Genomic DNA, 13,994 nt, shown 5'->3' with positions numbered 1-13,994 from the left:
TCTCTACTAAATGTTGTGTTTACATTCCTGATATCCTAGACAATGTTAAAGTTCCCAAATAAAGGCCTTGTCCTCTCCAGCCTTTGCTAGGCCTTGTTATGGGAACAACTTCTCAGTTCTTCCACTGAGGAATTATTGACTTCTGTCATCTTTATGATATTCATTGGCAAGTTCCAGATTCTGCAAAATTTATACTGTATTAATCTCATTTCAGTACTCATGTCTTTTTGTTCTTCTCTCATAGAAGCACCCATCCCCAGATGTCTTTACAACCTGCTCTTCCCCAACCAGACTTCTACCATGGACCCCTCGATTAACCAGATTTCTAAAAAGGAAACTCCAAACTGCATGCCCTACACTGCCCCGCTTCCAGCTTGAAGAAGCCAGAACAGTCATCACCTCCCTTTCCCTACAGCAGTGAAGGAGTTCCTAGAATTAGAGGGGTGAATGAAGCCAGAATTGGGGACAGGCAGTTAGTGTAAAAATAGGGGATCAGTCAAATCGAGGAAATGAAGTCCATGAAAACCATCTGCCTCTGGAAGTCTAGAAGTTGAAGACTCCCCCTGGGAGAATGGACTTTTTACATCTCACTAGTCACTTAGGCAGGAAGGAGAGAGAAGTCTTCAGAAAGAACTGGAGAACAAAAAGATTTTCTTATAAAAACAGAAACAGGGGAATGTAATGTACAAAGCTGCTCTCCCCACCCTTTCTGTTGCAACCATTTCCCTGCCTCCCAACTACTGTCATCTGTGAACATCCTAGCTAGCTATTGGTTCATCAGTCAGCTTACAAGTATCCTTCTCCATTATTGGTCCCCTGATAGCTCGGCGGAATTCAACTGCTTTAGGGTAGCTACCCCGCCATCTTTTCTCTCTTGCTTTTCTCTCCCCCTGACTCACTTTCTTTCTCCTCCTTGCTTTTTCACTCTCTCTAGTGCACACCCTTTCTCTTTCCCTTTCTTTTCCTCTCATTTTCTCTCTTACCATGCAGGGAGACACTCTGTTTGCTTAATAAACTCCCTTATGTGATTTCCCGTGTCCAGTGTGGTTTTTGTGGGATTCCTTACACCAATAACTGGAAGGACAGGGGTGAATGAGGAGACCATTTAATGTAAACATTTTTTTGCCTCTTGAATTTGGAATCATGTGGATTTATAATGTAGTCCAAAAAGTAGCTTTAAAAACAATTTTAAAATTTCTCATGTAAGCAGTTGTGATCATTATGCCCAACAACCTGATGAACATGGTGTGAACTGCTTCCCCCTTCAAATTCTTTCTTTAATTGGTGGCAATTCCCACCCACTCCACCCCCACCCCACTGATCCTCCCCAAACCAATTACTTTCCTTTTATTTGTTTTCTGTAGGTCAAAGGTAGCAATTAAGCCAAACCTACCATCAATTAACAAGCACTTGCTCTGCCCAACATGCCTTATGTACCCCAGACAAGTTCATAACAGACCTTACTTGAGTTGATACCTCTGTTCTCCATCTAAGAGTTTATTGAAGTCAGAGCCTAGAGTCCCAGCTACTCAGGAGCCTGAGGTAGGATGATCACTTGATTCCAGGAATTAGAGACCAGTCTGGCCAACAAAGAGAGGGTCCCTCTCAAAACAAAAATAGTCTGAGGACAAAGGGGCTGGTTAAATGCTTAAAAACTGCCCCATTTTGTTCAGGTTTAAAGAAGGGTTCTTTGTATTGTTTTAATGATCAAAATAGGAGAAAGGCAAAGTCCATTTATGAATCATTTCAAGAAGTCAAATGAATTTCATCCAGAAGCTACTGTGTATGCTACTTGAGCATTTTGCTCAAGCAGGAGGCAGCTTCCAGAACAGTCTGGTGAAGAAAATGGAAATCCATGAAGAAGCTGGCAAAGGACAGAAGAGAGTAAACATGGAAGGCCTTTCCAGTCCTCCTCCATCTAGCTCCAGGCATGAAGAGAATAACTAGTTGGAATAATTAGATAGGACGCTGAGCTAATTAGACTTTTCACACAGGGAGGTGGCAGGTGATGGATAAAACTGGTGCAGCCCCAGAGGACCAGACCTAGAACCCAAGTTCTAGGTCTAGAACAATCCAAAAAAATCCAAGAAAATCACAAGTATTGGTGTAGCATACTTACTAGCAAGAAGTCAAAGCTTAAGGAGATAGTAATTTAAACTGTCTATACATACTAGAATATGGTGCTTAAAGACCTAAATTTGTTACACAAAATGAGTAACTGATGTATATTGAAATATGTGTAGTAATTAATCCAAGATGGGAAGAAACTGTAGTAGGAATTGGTTGCATTTCATCTTGCTACTCTATCCCCCACACATGGGGACAGACCTACATCCTGGCCACTTCCTTGGCCACTGGAAATAAATAAATAAAGGCCTTTTCTGTTCTTTTCTCATCAACAGAATACTGTTCAGTTAGGACAAATATCACAGGATTTTTATAATTAATTAGTGTTTTTTCTTCTTAATATTTAATGTAAGTGCAGTTTACCACTGAGGAAAGATTAAACAGCAACAATTTGCTTAAGTGTCTCCTAATGAAAACTATAGAACTGGTAAGATATTGATCCATAAAAGAATGATCAAGTTCAAAACCAAGTGCTCATAATTGACCAGGCTGCCAGAGTACCTGTGCCAGCTAAAGGAATTTAAGGAAAGAAACATGTGGCACTGCGGTGTTTTCTCTCCTGACTCAAAGATTCTTAACGAATTCCAGTAATTGCCAAGAGAGCTACCCACAGCACTAACACACAAGTGCTTTGGGATGTAAAAGTAAATCCAAAATTCCCCCACAGGTGCCTAGAGAGCAAACAAAAATAAAATGCCTCCCAGAGGAAAGGGGTCAAAAATATTTACAAAACAACAAACCCATGCTTTCTCTTTCCTATAAAATTTTGAGAATCTCAAGTGGGATTCCTGGGCTTCCAAGTTTTCTTCAAGTCATCTGGTGGGTTCAGGAGTCCCCAGGGGACAAGGATTCGGATATTCATCTTAGAAACTTACTAGGCAAAGGTGATAAAAATGTTCTGGAACTAGATAGTGGTGATAGTTGCAGAACATTGTGAGTAAATCACTATTAATATCACTGAATTGTACACTTAAAAATGGTGAAAATGGAGCCAGGTACAGGGCACAAGCCTATGATCCCAGCTAATTGATAGGCTGAGGTAGGAAGATAGCAAGTTCTGGCCAACAGAGCAAGATCCTGTCTCAAAATATAAAACAAAAAATATGGAAAATTTTATTTTATATTTGACCACAATTTTAAAAATCAATAATGTAATTAACTCAAAACCATTAAACTGCCCTTTTTTTAATTTATTTTTATTGTAAACAAATGGGATACATGTTGATTTTCTGTTTGGACATGGAGTAAAGGCATACCATTTGTGTAATCATACATTTACATAGGATAATGGTGTTTCATTCATTCTGTTATTTTTTTCCCTACCCTCCCACCCTTCCCACCCCTCCTACCCCTCTATACAGTCCCTCCTTCCTCCATTCTTGCCCCCTCCCCATTATGTGTCATCATCTGCTTATCAGCGAGATCATTCTTCCTTTGTTTTTTTGAGATTGGCTTATCTCACTTAGCATGATATGCTCCAGTTTCATCCATTTGCCTGAAAATGTCATGATTTTATTATTCTTTATGGCTGAGTAATATTCCATTATATAAATATGCCACAGTTTCTTTATCCATTCATCAATTGAAGGGCATCTAGATTGGCTCCACAATCTGGCTATTGTGAATTGAGCAGCTATGAACATTGATGTGGCTGCATCACTGTAGTATGATGATTTTAAGTCCTTTGGATATAGGCTGAGGAGTGGGATAGCTGGGTCAAATGGTGGTTCCATTCCAAGTTTTCTAAGGAATCTCCACACTGCTTTCCAGAGTGGCTGCACTAATTTGCAACCCCACCAGCAATGTATGAGTGTACCTTTTTCCCCACATCCTCGCCAACGCCTATTGTTGCTTGTATTCTTGCTAATCGCCATTCTAATTGGGGTGAGATGAAATCTTAGGGTAGTTTTGATTTGCATTTCTCTTATTATAAACTGCACTCTTTAAATGGGTAAATTGTATGGTATGTGAACCAGACCTCAAAAAAGCTTTTTAAAAAAATTTTTTACTAAAGGAAGAAGATGGAGCAAGAGCATTACTGGGGAAGCAGGAGCATGGCACTGAGTACCTGCAGAAGCCAGGCAGAGTGGGTTCCTCCATACTGGAAGGCAGTCAGGTCCTGCTGCTAGGAGATCTGTGCCTCTGAGTCTCGGTCCTATCATTGGATGGCATGGGTCATGACTGTGAAGGACTCTTTCAGCGCTTCAGTTTCAGGGACAGACAAGTGAGTGGTAGAAGGACCCATCACCTGACACAGAAGCACATCCCACCAGGAAGACAAAACATTATAGGAGTCAAACACTGCAAAAAGCAAGTTTAGCAATGTTGGGCCGTGAAGTTCTCACCTCTCCCCAGGTGTTGACAGGTCAAGGGGCAACAGTTGTGTTAAGACGCTTTCTATTCTAAAAACAAAATGGTGAAAGAAAGTACCAAAGAGCTCTGCTCTCCAGGGACTTCTAGGTTCATTTGTAAAATAAAAACTGTGGCTAAAAGAGAAAACCTTATGTTCCAGAATGAAGTCAAATGATAAAGTAAGGAAACAGAGCTTCAACCATCTGTGTTATGAGTCTCCAACGTGCCCTCAGAACAGGCTTCCTCAACCTCAGCATGGCTGACATTTGTTGTGGGGACTGTCCTGTGCACCGTAGGATGTTTAGCAGTTATCCCTGGCCTTGTCACATTAGATGCCAGTAGTCTGACCTTTCCCCAGCTGTCACAACTGAAGTGTCCCTAGTCATTGCCAAATTGTTTCTAAAGAAGGGGGGTTGTCTTTAGTAGAGAATCACAGCCCAAGAGAATTTTCTATCTTGAAATATATTCTTTACAAAAGGCATGTAACACATGAGGCATTACCTTTCTCATCCATGATGGTATCGGCCACCATGAACTGTCAGGAAATAGACCCTGTCAGCATGCTCTGCCCAGACAACTTTACAGAACTGCATGCACACTGCTGGCAGCCCACAGTCTCAGAAACTACAAGTAGTAACTATACTTGGGTGAAAAGGTTACTCATTCGTTCATTGACACATGGCACTTACTGTACTCCAGGCAAGAGTCAGGTCATGAATTAGGGAGATCCAGTTGGAGATGAACAGGAGTGCAGCCCTACTCACACCTTGACATTGACCCAGTGCAAACCATTTTTAACTTCTGACCTCCAGAACTATAAGACTACACTGCATTTGTGCTGTTTTAAGCCACTACTTCTAGTTATTTGTTCTGGCAGCAACAGAAAACTAATACAGAAAAACTATGAAGCAGAGAAGTGTGACATCTGTTCCCTGTCAAGGGCACTATGTGGGCAAAGGCTCAGGGGTCTGAACAAGTGTTGAATAAGTGAAGGCTTCTGGAGGATTTCACTAAGGCATGCAGGCTGTAAGGCACGTGTGGAAGGGTAGCCACGTGGAGTCCATTCCAGAAACACGGGGCCTGACTATAGATTGGAAGAGACTGAGAAAGGAAAAGGGGGAAGGAACAAGACAAGAAAAGCATCAGAGCGCTATGGAAATGACCAGCAAGATGGTAATACACTCAGCAAGAAAGAAGGTGAAAAAGGCATGGCAGGAATCACAGAGGAGGACTGCTGAGCTTATTTTGCAACATGCTCAGTTTGAGGTGTCGAAGGCACACCTGGGTGAAGGCACACACTAGAAGGCTATGAATGAGAATCAACTCAACAGATATTAATTTTTATTTCTTTTCAGTACCAGGGATTGAACCCAGGGGTACTTAACCACTGAGCCACAAGCTCTTTCTTTTTTAAACATTTATGAAATTATTTTCATGTATTTATTTTTATGCAGTGCTAAGGATCAAACCCAGTGCCTCACCCATGCTAGGCAAGTGCTCTGCTGCTGAGCTACAGCCCTAAGCCCTGGGCCTTTTTATTTTTTATTTTGAGACAGGGTCTCACTAAATTGCTTAGAGTCTGGCTAAGTTGCTGAGGCTGGTCTCAAATTTGTGATCCTCCTGCCTCAGCCTCCCAAGTCACTGGAACTACAGGTGTGGGCTACCATGCCCAGCTTCAGTCAATGTTAATTTTAGGCTTACTATGTGACAGGGACACAATGACCAGATAGATCTTGCCCTCTTGGCACTCACAGTTGAGTAGGTCCTGAGCTAGGGACAGAGAGATGGAGATCTGGGCATCATCAATACCAAACACCTGAATCAGCAATGTGATTGCTGATCACTCAAGGGCACACTTTATATATGAAGGGGACCAGGACTAAAAAAGTCACAGAGGTAGATGGGAAGGAAGAACCAGCAATGAAGGGGAGAGCAGTAGGAGAAAACTAGAGTAAACAGAGTATTCCAGAATCCAAGAAACAGTCCTAGATTTCACAGACTGAAAAGCCAGTTAACTCAAAGATGCTAGGACCTGTGTGAGACCATGTGCTTGTGATTAGAAGACTGATTATTAATTACCTCAGCATGAACCATTCCTAGAACACAATCAGGGCAGTCTCTGTGGAAAAAAGTGAGGGAAGAAGGAGGAGCTGTCTCAAGAAACAGAGCAAAAAAAAAAAAAAAAAGAAAAAAAGAAATGCAAAGTATAACTTTAAGGTAGCATCTTAGTCCATTTTCAGTTGCTATAACAAAATACCTGAGACTGAGTAATTTATAAAGAAAAGAAGTTTATTGGGCTCATGCTTCTGGAGGTTAGAATTTCCAACAGCATGGTGCCAACATCTGCTCAACTTTTGTTGAGGGCTGTCTTGCTGTACTGGAACATGGTAGAAGGCATACCATAGGATGTCAGGGCAAGTATGCCAGCCTGGGACTCTTCCTCTTCTTATACTCACGCTCATGACCTCATCTAATCCACTAACATATGAATTTGGAGATTAAGTTTTCCAACCCATGAACTTTTGGGGGACATATTCAAATTATAGCAAGTGGCTTTATTAATAAGATGTAAAAATCTCAATTTAAAACCAGAGATGGAATCTTCTTAGGAAGGAAGAAGGTGATTGACTATGAATACTCAATTACCTAGGAGAAACCAAAAAAGCCAAGTCCATTATTCTCCATGGTAGGCAGAATAATGTTGCCTCCCCACAATCCAGATGTCCACATCCCAATGCCCAGAACTTGTGAAGCTGTTAAGTTACATGGTGAAGGTGAGTTAAGGTTGCCAATCAACTGACCCTGCAATGGGGAGGTAATCTTGGATTATCCAGGTGGGTCCAATGTCATCACAAGAATCTTAGATATGGAAAACAGAGGCAGAAGAGCCAATATCAGAGTGACATGACATGGAAAGACCTGACCAGTCATTTCTGACTTTGAAGTTAGAGGAAGAGATCAGGAGCCAAAGAGTACAAGTAGAGGGATTCTCCTATAAAGCCTCCAGAAGGAATGTAGCCCAGTGACAGATGAAAACTTTGGGATGTCTCAAGACACCCAAAGGAAGTTTGTTGCAATAGCAATCAGAAATGAATACAGGTTCCAGGTATAGAAAGTTATGAATATCTGACATCCTAATAATGTGAACAATGTATTATTAAGTCCCTTGTAAAAAGGATGGAGGGGAAAAAATGATAGAAAGGGCCTGTGGAATACTCTGATAAGTCACTGAAATGGGCTGACCTGTATCACCAGTGCCAGGTGTTGGAAGTCTAGCTTGGACAGGATTCATGAAAGAATCAACACTGTACTGCCTTCATAATACCATGAGAGGTTTGTTTTGAAATAGGACCATATTCATCTTTTCTAAGGTTATGTGTCACTTATAACAGCATCTGGTTTATGAACAGAGTGTACTCCAGTGAGCCAAGAGCACCCATGTGTAAGGTGAGAAGGTTCTACACTAGCACAAATCAGAGCAACCTGGAGGTCCCATTAAAATGAAGACTTCTGGATCCTACCCACAGAGTTCCTGATTCAATAGGTCTGTGGGGATGGGGCCAGAGAATCTGTATCTGTAAAGGGCTCCCTGGGAAGCACATTCTAAAAATCACTGTATTAGGGGCTCTACTTCTCTAACAGAAGGATTCCAGTATTTACCTGTGCTGCATCTTTCCTGTGAAGAGCCTGAATTCTTGGTCCTCTAGTATCTGCCCTGTGTTACTCTGTATCTCTCCCCCTGGTATAGCATTTCAGTTGTCTATTTTGCTTAATGCTGAACAAAAGTCCAGTCTCTAGAGCTGGCTGATATTAAGGAGGTAGCCATAAAATATACCTAGAAAGCTACTCTCCTTGGGCTGGGGCTATAGCTCAGTGGTACAGCACTTGCCTAACATGCATGACTCACTGGGTTTGATTCTTAGCAGCACATATAAATAAATAAAATAAAGGTCCACTGACAACTAAAAAAATACTAAAAAAAAAAATAATAATAACACCCTCCTCAGTCAACACCTCCTATTCACTGGCAAGGTGCTCACAGCCGGCTTGGGCACACTGTTTAACAGAAACCATTCCTCAGAACACCACTATCAGGCAAGGTCACTCTGTGACCAGGATGGAATAAGACAAAAACAAAGTCACTCCATAATCATGTCTGAACACAGACAAAACATGACCCTTGTCCAAACCACAAATGTGACCAGACATCCCTAATCCTGGCTAATACCAGTGCCTGCTGCTTCTCTACCAACCCCAGCTTTAGCCGGGCTCCAATTTTCCCTGATTCTAGAGAACATTTGTTAAGACACCCAATCACAGAAGGACCCCTGGCAATCCACAGCAATGCCCTGATCCCTTAACCACTCCCCAAAGCCAATGCCACCTGACACAGGTATAAATCCTCTAAGTCACAATCTTTTTTTTTTTTTTTTTTTAACCTGGGATTGAACCCAGGGACACTTAACCACTGAACCATATCCTCAGCCCCTTTTTGTATCTTATTTAGAGAAAGGGTCTTGCTGAGTTTCTTAGGGCCTTGCTAAATTGCTGAGGTTGGCTTTGAACTCATGATCCTCCTGCCTCAGCCTCCTGCGCTGCAGGGATTACAGGCATGCGATACCACACGGGTTCCAAGTCAATCTTTCTTGCACACTTTTTTTTGGGGGGGATACTGGGGATTGAATTCAGGGGCACTCGACCACTGAACCACATCCCCAGCCCTATTTTGTATTTTATTTAGAGACAGGATTTCACTAAATTGCTTAGCACCTCGCTTTTGCTGAAGCTGGCTTTGAACTCACAATCCTCCTGCCTCAGCCTTTCAAGTCACTGGGATTACAGGCATGTGCCATTGTGCCTGGCACTTGCACACTCTTGCTGAGCTGCCCCCACCCCTGCCAGTTCCTCTGGCATACATTCTCCCTGCAGCTAGAAAAAAATTCAGCTTGTGTTCCTAGGGGTGTGTGACTGGAGAATAGTGACAACTTATATTCAGCCTTCAGATTTCTGCTCAAACATGATCTCCTCAAAGATCACTCTACAGGCTACATCATATTACTATTCTCCATTCTTCTTTCAAGAGCTCTACCATAGCTTTCGGTTATATAATTCTGTGACATTGCATTCAAGTCCTCCACTAGACTGAGAAGAACCACACTGGCAAGTATGTGTTGTGCACCTCTTCCTAGCACTATTAACATCCTGCCTGGCACAAAGCAGGATGTTAATAGTGGATGGATGGATAAGTAGATAAATACTGACCACTGTATGCAACATACTTTAAGACAATTATAAATGAAAGCATTGGTGAGAGAAAGCAATGCAAAAAGAACTGAAGTGGTAAGAAACAAGGTCTGTGCAACCAGGATTACAGCAAGGTTTGCTTGTGCCATGATGGATATAAGAGAGTGAAGGTCATGCACAATAAAGGCAGGGACTTGAGGCTGGGGTTGTGGCTCAGTTGTAGAGCGCTTGCCTAGCATGTGTGAGGCACTGGGTTCGATTCTCAGTACCACATAAAAATGAATAAATAAAGGTATTATGTCTATCTACAACTAAAAATTTTTTTAAAGCATATTACTTTAAAAAAAAAAGTCAGGGAACTTTTCTTCTATTTCTAACACAAGTCTTGTTTGTGGAGGCAAACGTATTAGATTCACTTTAGCTTTAGTTTAGGATAAAGCAGTCTATCACCAATATAATACATTGCTCAAAACTGTCCAAACCAGACTGGCACTGTAGATCAGTGGCGGAGTGCTTGCATAATATGTGTGAGGCACTGGGTTTGATCCTCAGCACCACATAAAATAAACAAATAAATTAAAGGCATTCTGTCCATCTACAACAACAAAAATAATTTTTAAGTCCAAACTTTGTTATTATTCTAGAATTCTTTAAACAGAAGTCATTTGCTGTCAGTAGCATTCACTACTCCCAGATTTGGATCATAATATTTGGGCAATTGTAATTAATTAGAAGAGGCTTTCCCTGTGTGTGGCACTGTAGGCATCTCCAGCAAGTTCAGAGGGCACATTCTGATAGGCTTTTTATTTTTATTTATTTATTAATTTTTTTTTTTGTTTGTTTGTTACCAGGAATTGAACCCAGGGGCACTTAACCACTGAGCCATATCCCCAGCCCCTTTTTGTATTTTATTAGACAGGGTCTCGCTGAGTTGCTTAGCTCGCTAAATTGCTGAGGCTGGCTTTGAACTAGCAATCCTCCAGCCTCAACCTCCTGAGCTGCTGGAATTACAGGCATACGCCACCATGCCCAGTTCTGATTGACTTTTGAAAGAGGCCATTTTGCAATTAACCAGTTTCATTTCAGGGTTAGGGATTTGATACTTTTCAGATCAAAGACTACATTATACAGTTTTATTGTGTTATCCAGCAACAGAAAAATTATTATCAGGCCAGGTAAGTATTCATATGTATCAAATTGATAAATTGGATAAATCTTCTGAAAACCAGAGAGAGACTCAGGGTAGGGATGGGGGGGTGCCTCTGAGTGTATACACATAACCCTTGCACTGTTGGATCTTTCCACCAGAAAACATACAGAAATCAACTCTTAAACACCTGCACTTCATCACAAATATACCACTAAGGATGCTTTAGAAAAGAGCAGGGGATTTTACCTACAAACATCGTAAGTTCCACTATAAACATTATACTTAGCATCTCCAAGTATTAACTCACAAAATAAATGAAAATCAATTGCTGTCCCCTCCCCCCATAATGGTTACAGTAAAAAAGATAAAGCTTGAAAGAAATATAAACTGCAAGAGTACTCCTTCATTTTCTTCAGAGATTCTAAATAATCTTCTAAAGATCTGAAAACAGTTCAAAATCTAAATGATAAACAGGTCTGCTTCTTCTTAAAGGAGACTCGATCACTTTTTCACCAAGGTCTATAAGGAACAGGTTGGCTATGGGAACAGACAGTTGGATTTCACTTCTTTGGTGTGTAATCCACTCAGTGACCCACCCAAAAGGAAAGGTGATCAAAACAGCATTTCTAGTTCCTCAGGAAAAAGCAATTCATTCTAAAGTGACTTGGAAGGTTTAAAGTATATACTTTGGTCAATGAACTAAATCATCTTATCAGGGCCAAAGCAAAAGAAGATCCTGAGTTAAATGCTATGACTGCCACAGAGTAGGAAGAGTTCATACCATCCATCCATTCATTCATTCATTCATTCAAAAAACATTTATTTAGGGTCTGTTGTGTGCCAGGCACCAAAGAAAACAGTTTTGTGCAAAACTGAGCAACACAGCACCAACCCTGTGGCCACAGAACTTCCAGTAGAGGAGATAAATGTTCAACAAACTCTAACATGTAATACTGCTACGGAAAAAAGAAAAGGTGCTATATGAGAAAGGGTATTAATTTAGGCTGGGAATGGTGCAGGGATCAGAGAAGAGCACTGTGTAACTCCCTCAGTGACCCACCCAAAATGAAAGGTGATGCTAACAGCATTTCTGATTAACTCAAGAGAAGGCAATCCATTCCTAAAGTGACCCGCAAGGTTTACAGTGTATGCTTTTGTCAATAAACTAAATTATCAGGGCCAAGCAAAACAAGAGAGTGAGTTAAATGTTGCCTTCCACAAAGTAGGGCACTGTGAAAAAAAAAAAAAAAAAAAACTGACATTTAAGCTGAAAAGCAATCGGATCACCACCACTTTGGAAAAGGAAAACCATTTTGGCCAGTGACCACAAACGGGATTTTAACTTTATGTACAACTTACTGATTTAAACCTCTCCTAGTGCTTCTTGTCTTCATGAGCATCCTACGACTGCTGGCCTGTCACTGTCTGACTGGTGTACGCAAACCCTATTACCTGAACACAGAAAAGGTCTCGTTTTATTATGATTTATTGTAATGTACTGGCTTCCTATGTTTGGCCTAGAAACACCCAAAAAAAATCTGCTAGAGGTATGAGAAACAGAGGCTGGCTGTCAGCAAAAATATTACCTGGGGAGACCAAACATTTAATATAGCCCAGGAGATCAAAAGTCCTTTGTCCTACAAAGTGCCAGCTCCTCTGGGCAGCAAGGAGGTTCCCATCCTACTGGGTCTAATACCAAATGGGACCCAGGGGGCCTACCATTAGCTGCCTACTTGAAACTGATTTTGCTGGTAAATCAAGAACTGGATCACCATTTCCTGTGGCCCGACCCTGCAGACTTAGAAAAGGCTGTAGCAAGTGTCCTTTGAGCATTACGGAGGGAAAAACTGGCCAGACTAGAGAAGACAGGCAGAGAGGGAGTCAGGGCGAGGAGCACTGGGGGGTGGCGGGGGACACTAAGGAAGGCGCGTCAGGAGCTCAGATTCCCGGGACAGCACCAGGCCCGGTACTGGGGCGTTTCCCGCCTCCTCTTACCCCCTTCAACCCCTCAGTAAAGAGAATCCAGACCCCTGGAGACTCGGAGATTCCAAGTTCCGGCAAAGCAGAGCCAGACCCGCACCGCGAGCCCGGCGCAGGGCCGGAGGCCACCAGGTCCAGGTATCTGCGTCTACAGAGCGGAGGAGGGTGCGCTCCGGTGAGAAAATGGCCAAGACAAAACTCTCCCCGCCCACCCGAAAAGCCAACCACACCCCCTGCATCCCTCAGCCTCGCTGGGGGCCAGCCCCCGCCATCCTCCGCCCAGGCCCCCAGTGGGTCCGAGTCAGCGCCGTTGCGCGGGCTCAACAGAGACACCGGCGCAAGTGGGAGTGAATGGGAGTGCGCAAGGCGGGCGACGGTGCCCACCGCGCTGTCACCGCCCCGACCCTGCTTTGGGGCGCCCTCACCGGCTCTGCGGTCCCGGGATGGGCGCGCCGCCCCCAGGCTGAGATGGGCGCCCAGGCTCCAGCGGCCCCCCCACTCACCCATTGGCGCCGAGCCGAGCCGGGCCGCCGAGGCAGCGTGAAAGTTGGCGGAGGCGGGCGCTGGGGTCGGGGCGCCGGGATCCTGGCGCTTGGATCCGGGTGCGGGCGTCGGAACGCGGCGGCGGCTGGGCCGGTTTCTTCCTCAGTGGCGGCGGCGGCGGCTCAGCGCCGCCCGCTGCTGCCTCTGCTGCTGCTGCTGCCGCTGCTGCCCCGGGGCGACTCCTGCTGCTGCTGCTGCATCGCGGCCCGCTGCGCCTGGCTGCGCCGGGTTTCCTGCTCCCCGCGAGTGGAAATTGCGAAAAAAAAAAAAAAAAAAAAAAAAGCGCCGCCCAGTCCAGCGCCCGGCAGCAGCGGCCGTGCAGTCCGCTCTCCCCTCCTCCTCGTCGCCGCGGCCGCAGCTATGCTCCTGCGGCTCCGCCTGCAGGGGACGCGCGGCCGACTGGACGGGGGCGGGGCCGGAGAGGGGCGGGGCTCGGACCGCCTCCGGCCTGGCTCACGGGGGCGTCCCTGCGGCCGAGACGCTCGGGCGCCCTCCTCACCGCCGGCTCTGGAGGGACCCGGCTCTGAGCGGCCGCCCCCTACCCGCGGCGGCTCGGCTAACGCCCCGGGAAATGCCGCGAGACTCCTCGAGACCGAAG

General features: G+C 44.0%; 1 protein-coding gene across 4 annotated transcripts in view; it reads right to left on the bottom strand.

Annotated features, from left to right (window-relative positions):
• SH3KBP1 (SH3 domain containing kinase binding protein 1) overlaps positions 1 to 13,566 on the bottom strand; it is a 336,822-nt gene extending 323,256 nt beyond the window's left edge. For all 4 annotated transcript variants that reach the window (XM_079122896.1, XM_079122898.1, XM_079122902.1 and 1 more), the window contains exon 1: positions 13,357 to 13,566. In XM_079122896.1, the coding sequence (XP_078979022.1) occupies positions 13,357 to 13,360 (4 nt within the window). In that variant the 5' untranslated portion in view covers positions 13,361 to 13,566. The remainder of the gene's footprint in view (positions 1 to 13,356) is intronic.
• Between the last annotated feature and the right edge of the window lie 428 nt (positions 13,567 to 13,994).

The sequence above is a fragment of the Sciurus vulgaris genome, assembly GCF_902686455.1.
Source record: "Sciurus vulgaris genome assembly, chromosome: X".
NCBI classification, from domain to species: Eukaryota; Metazoa; Chordata; class Mammalia; order Rodentia; family Sciuridae; genus Sciurus; species Sciurus vulgaris.
Note: the sequence above shows the minus strand (reverse complement) of the source record. Positions and strands in the feature narration are given on the sequence as shown.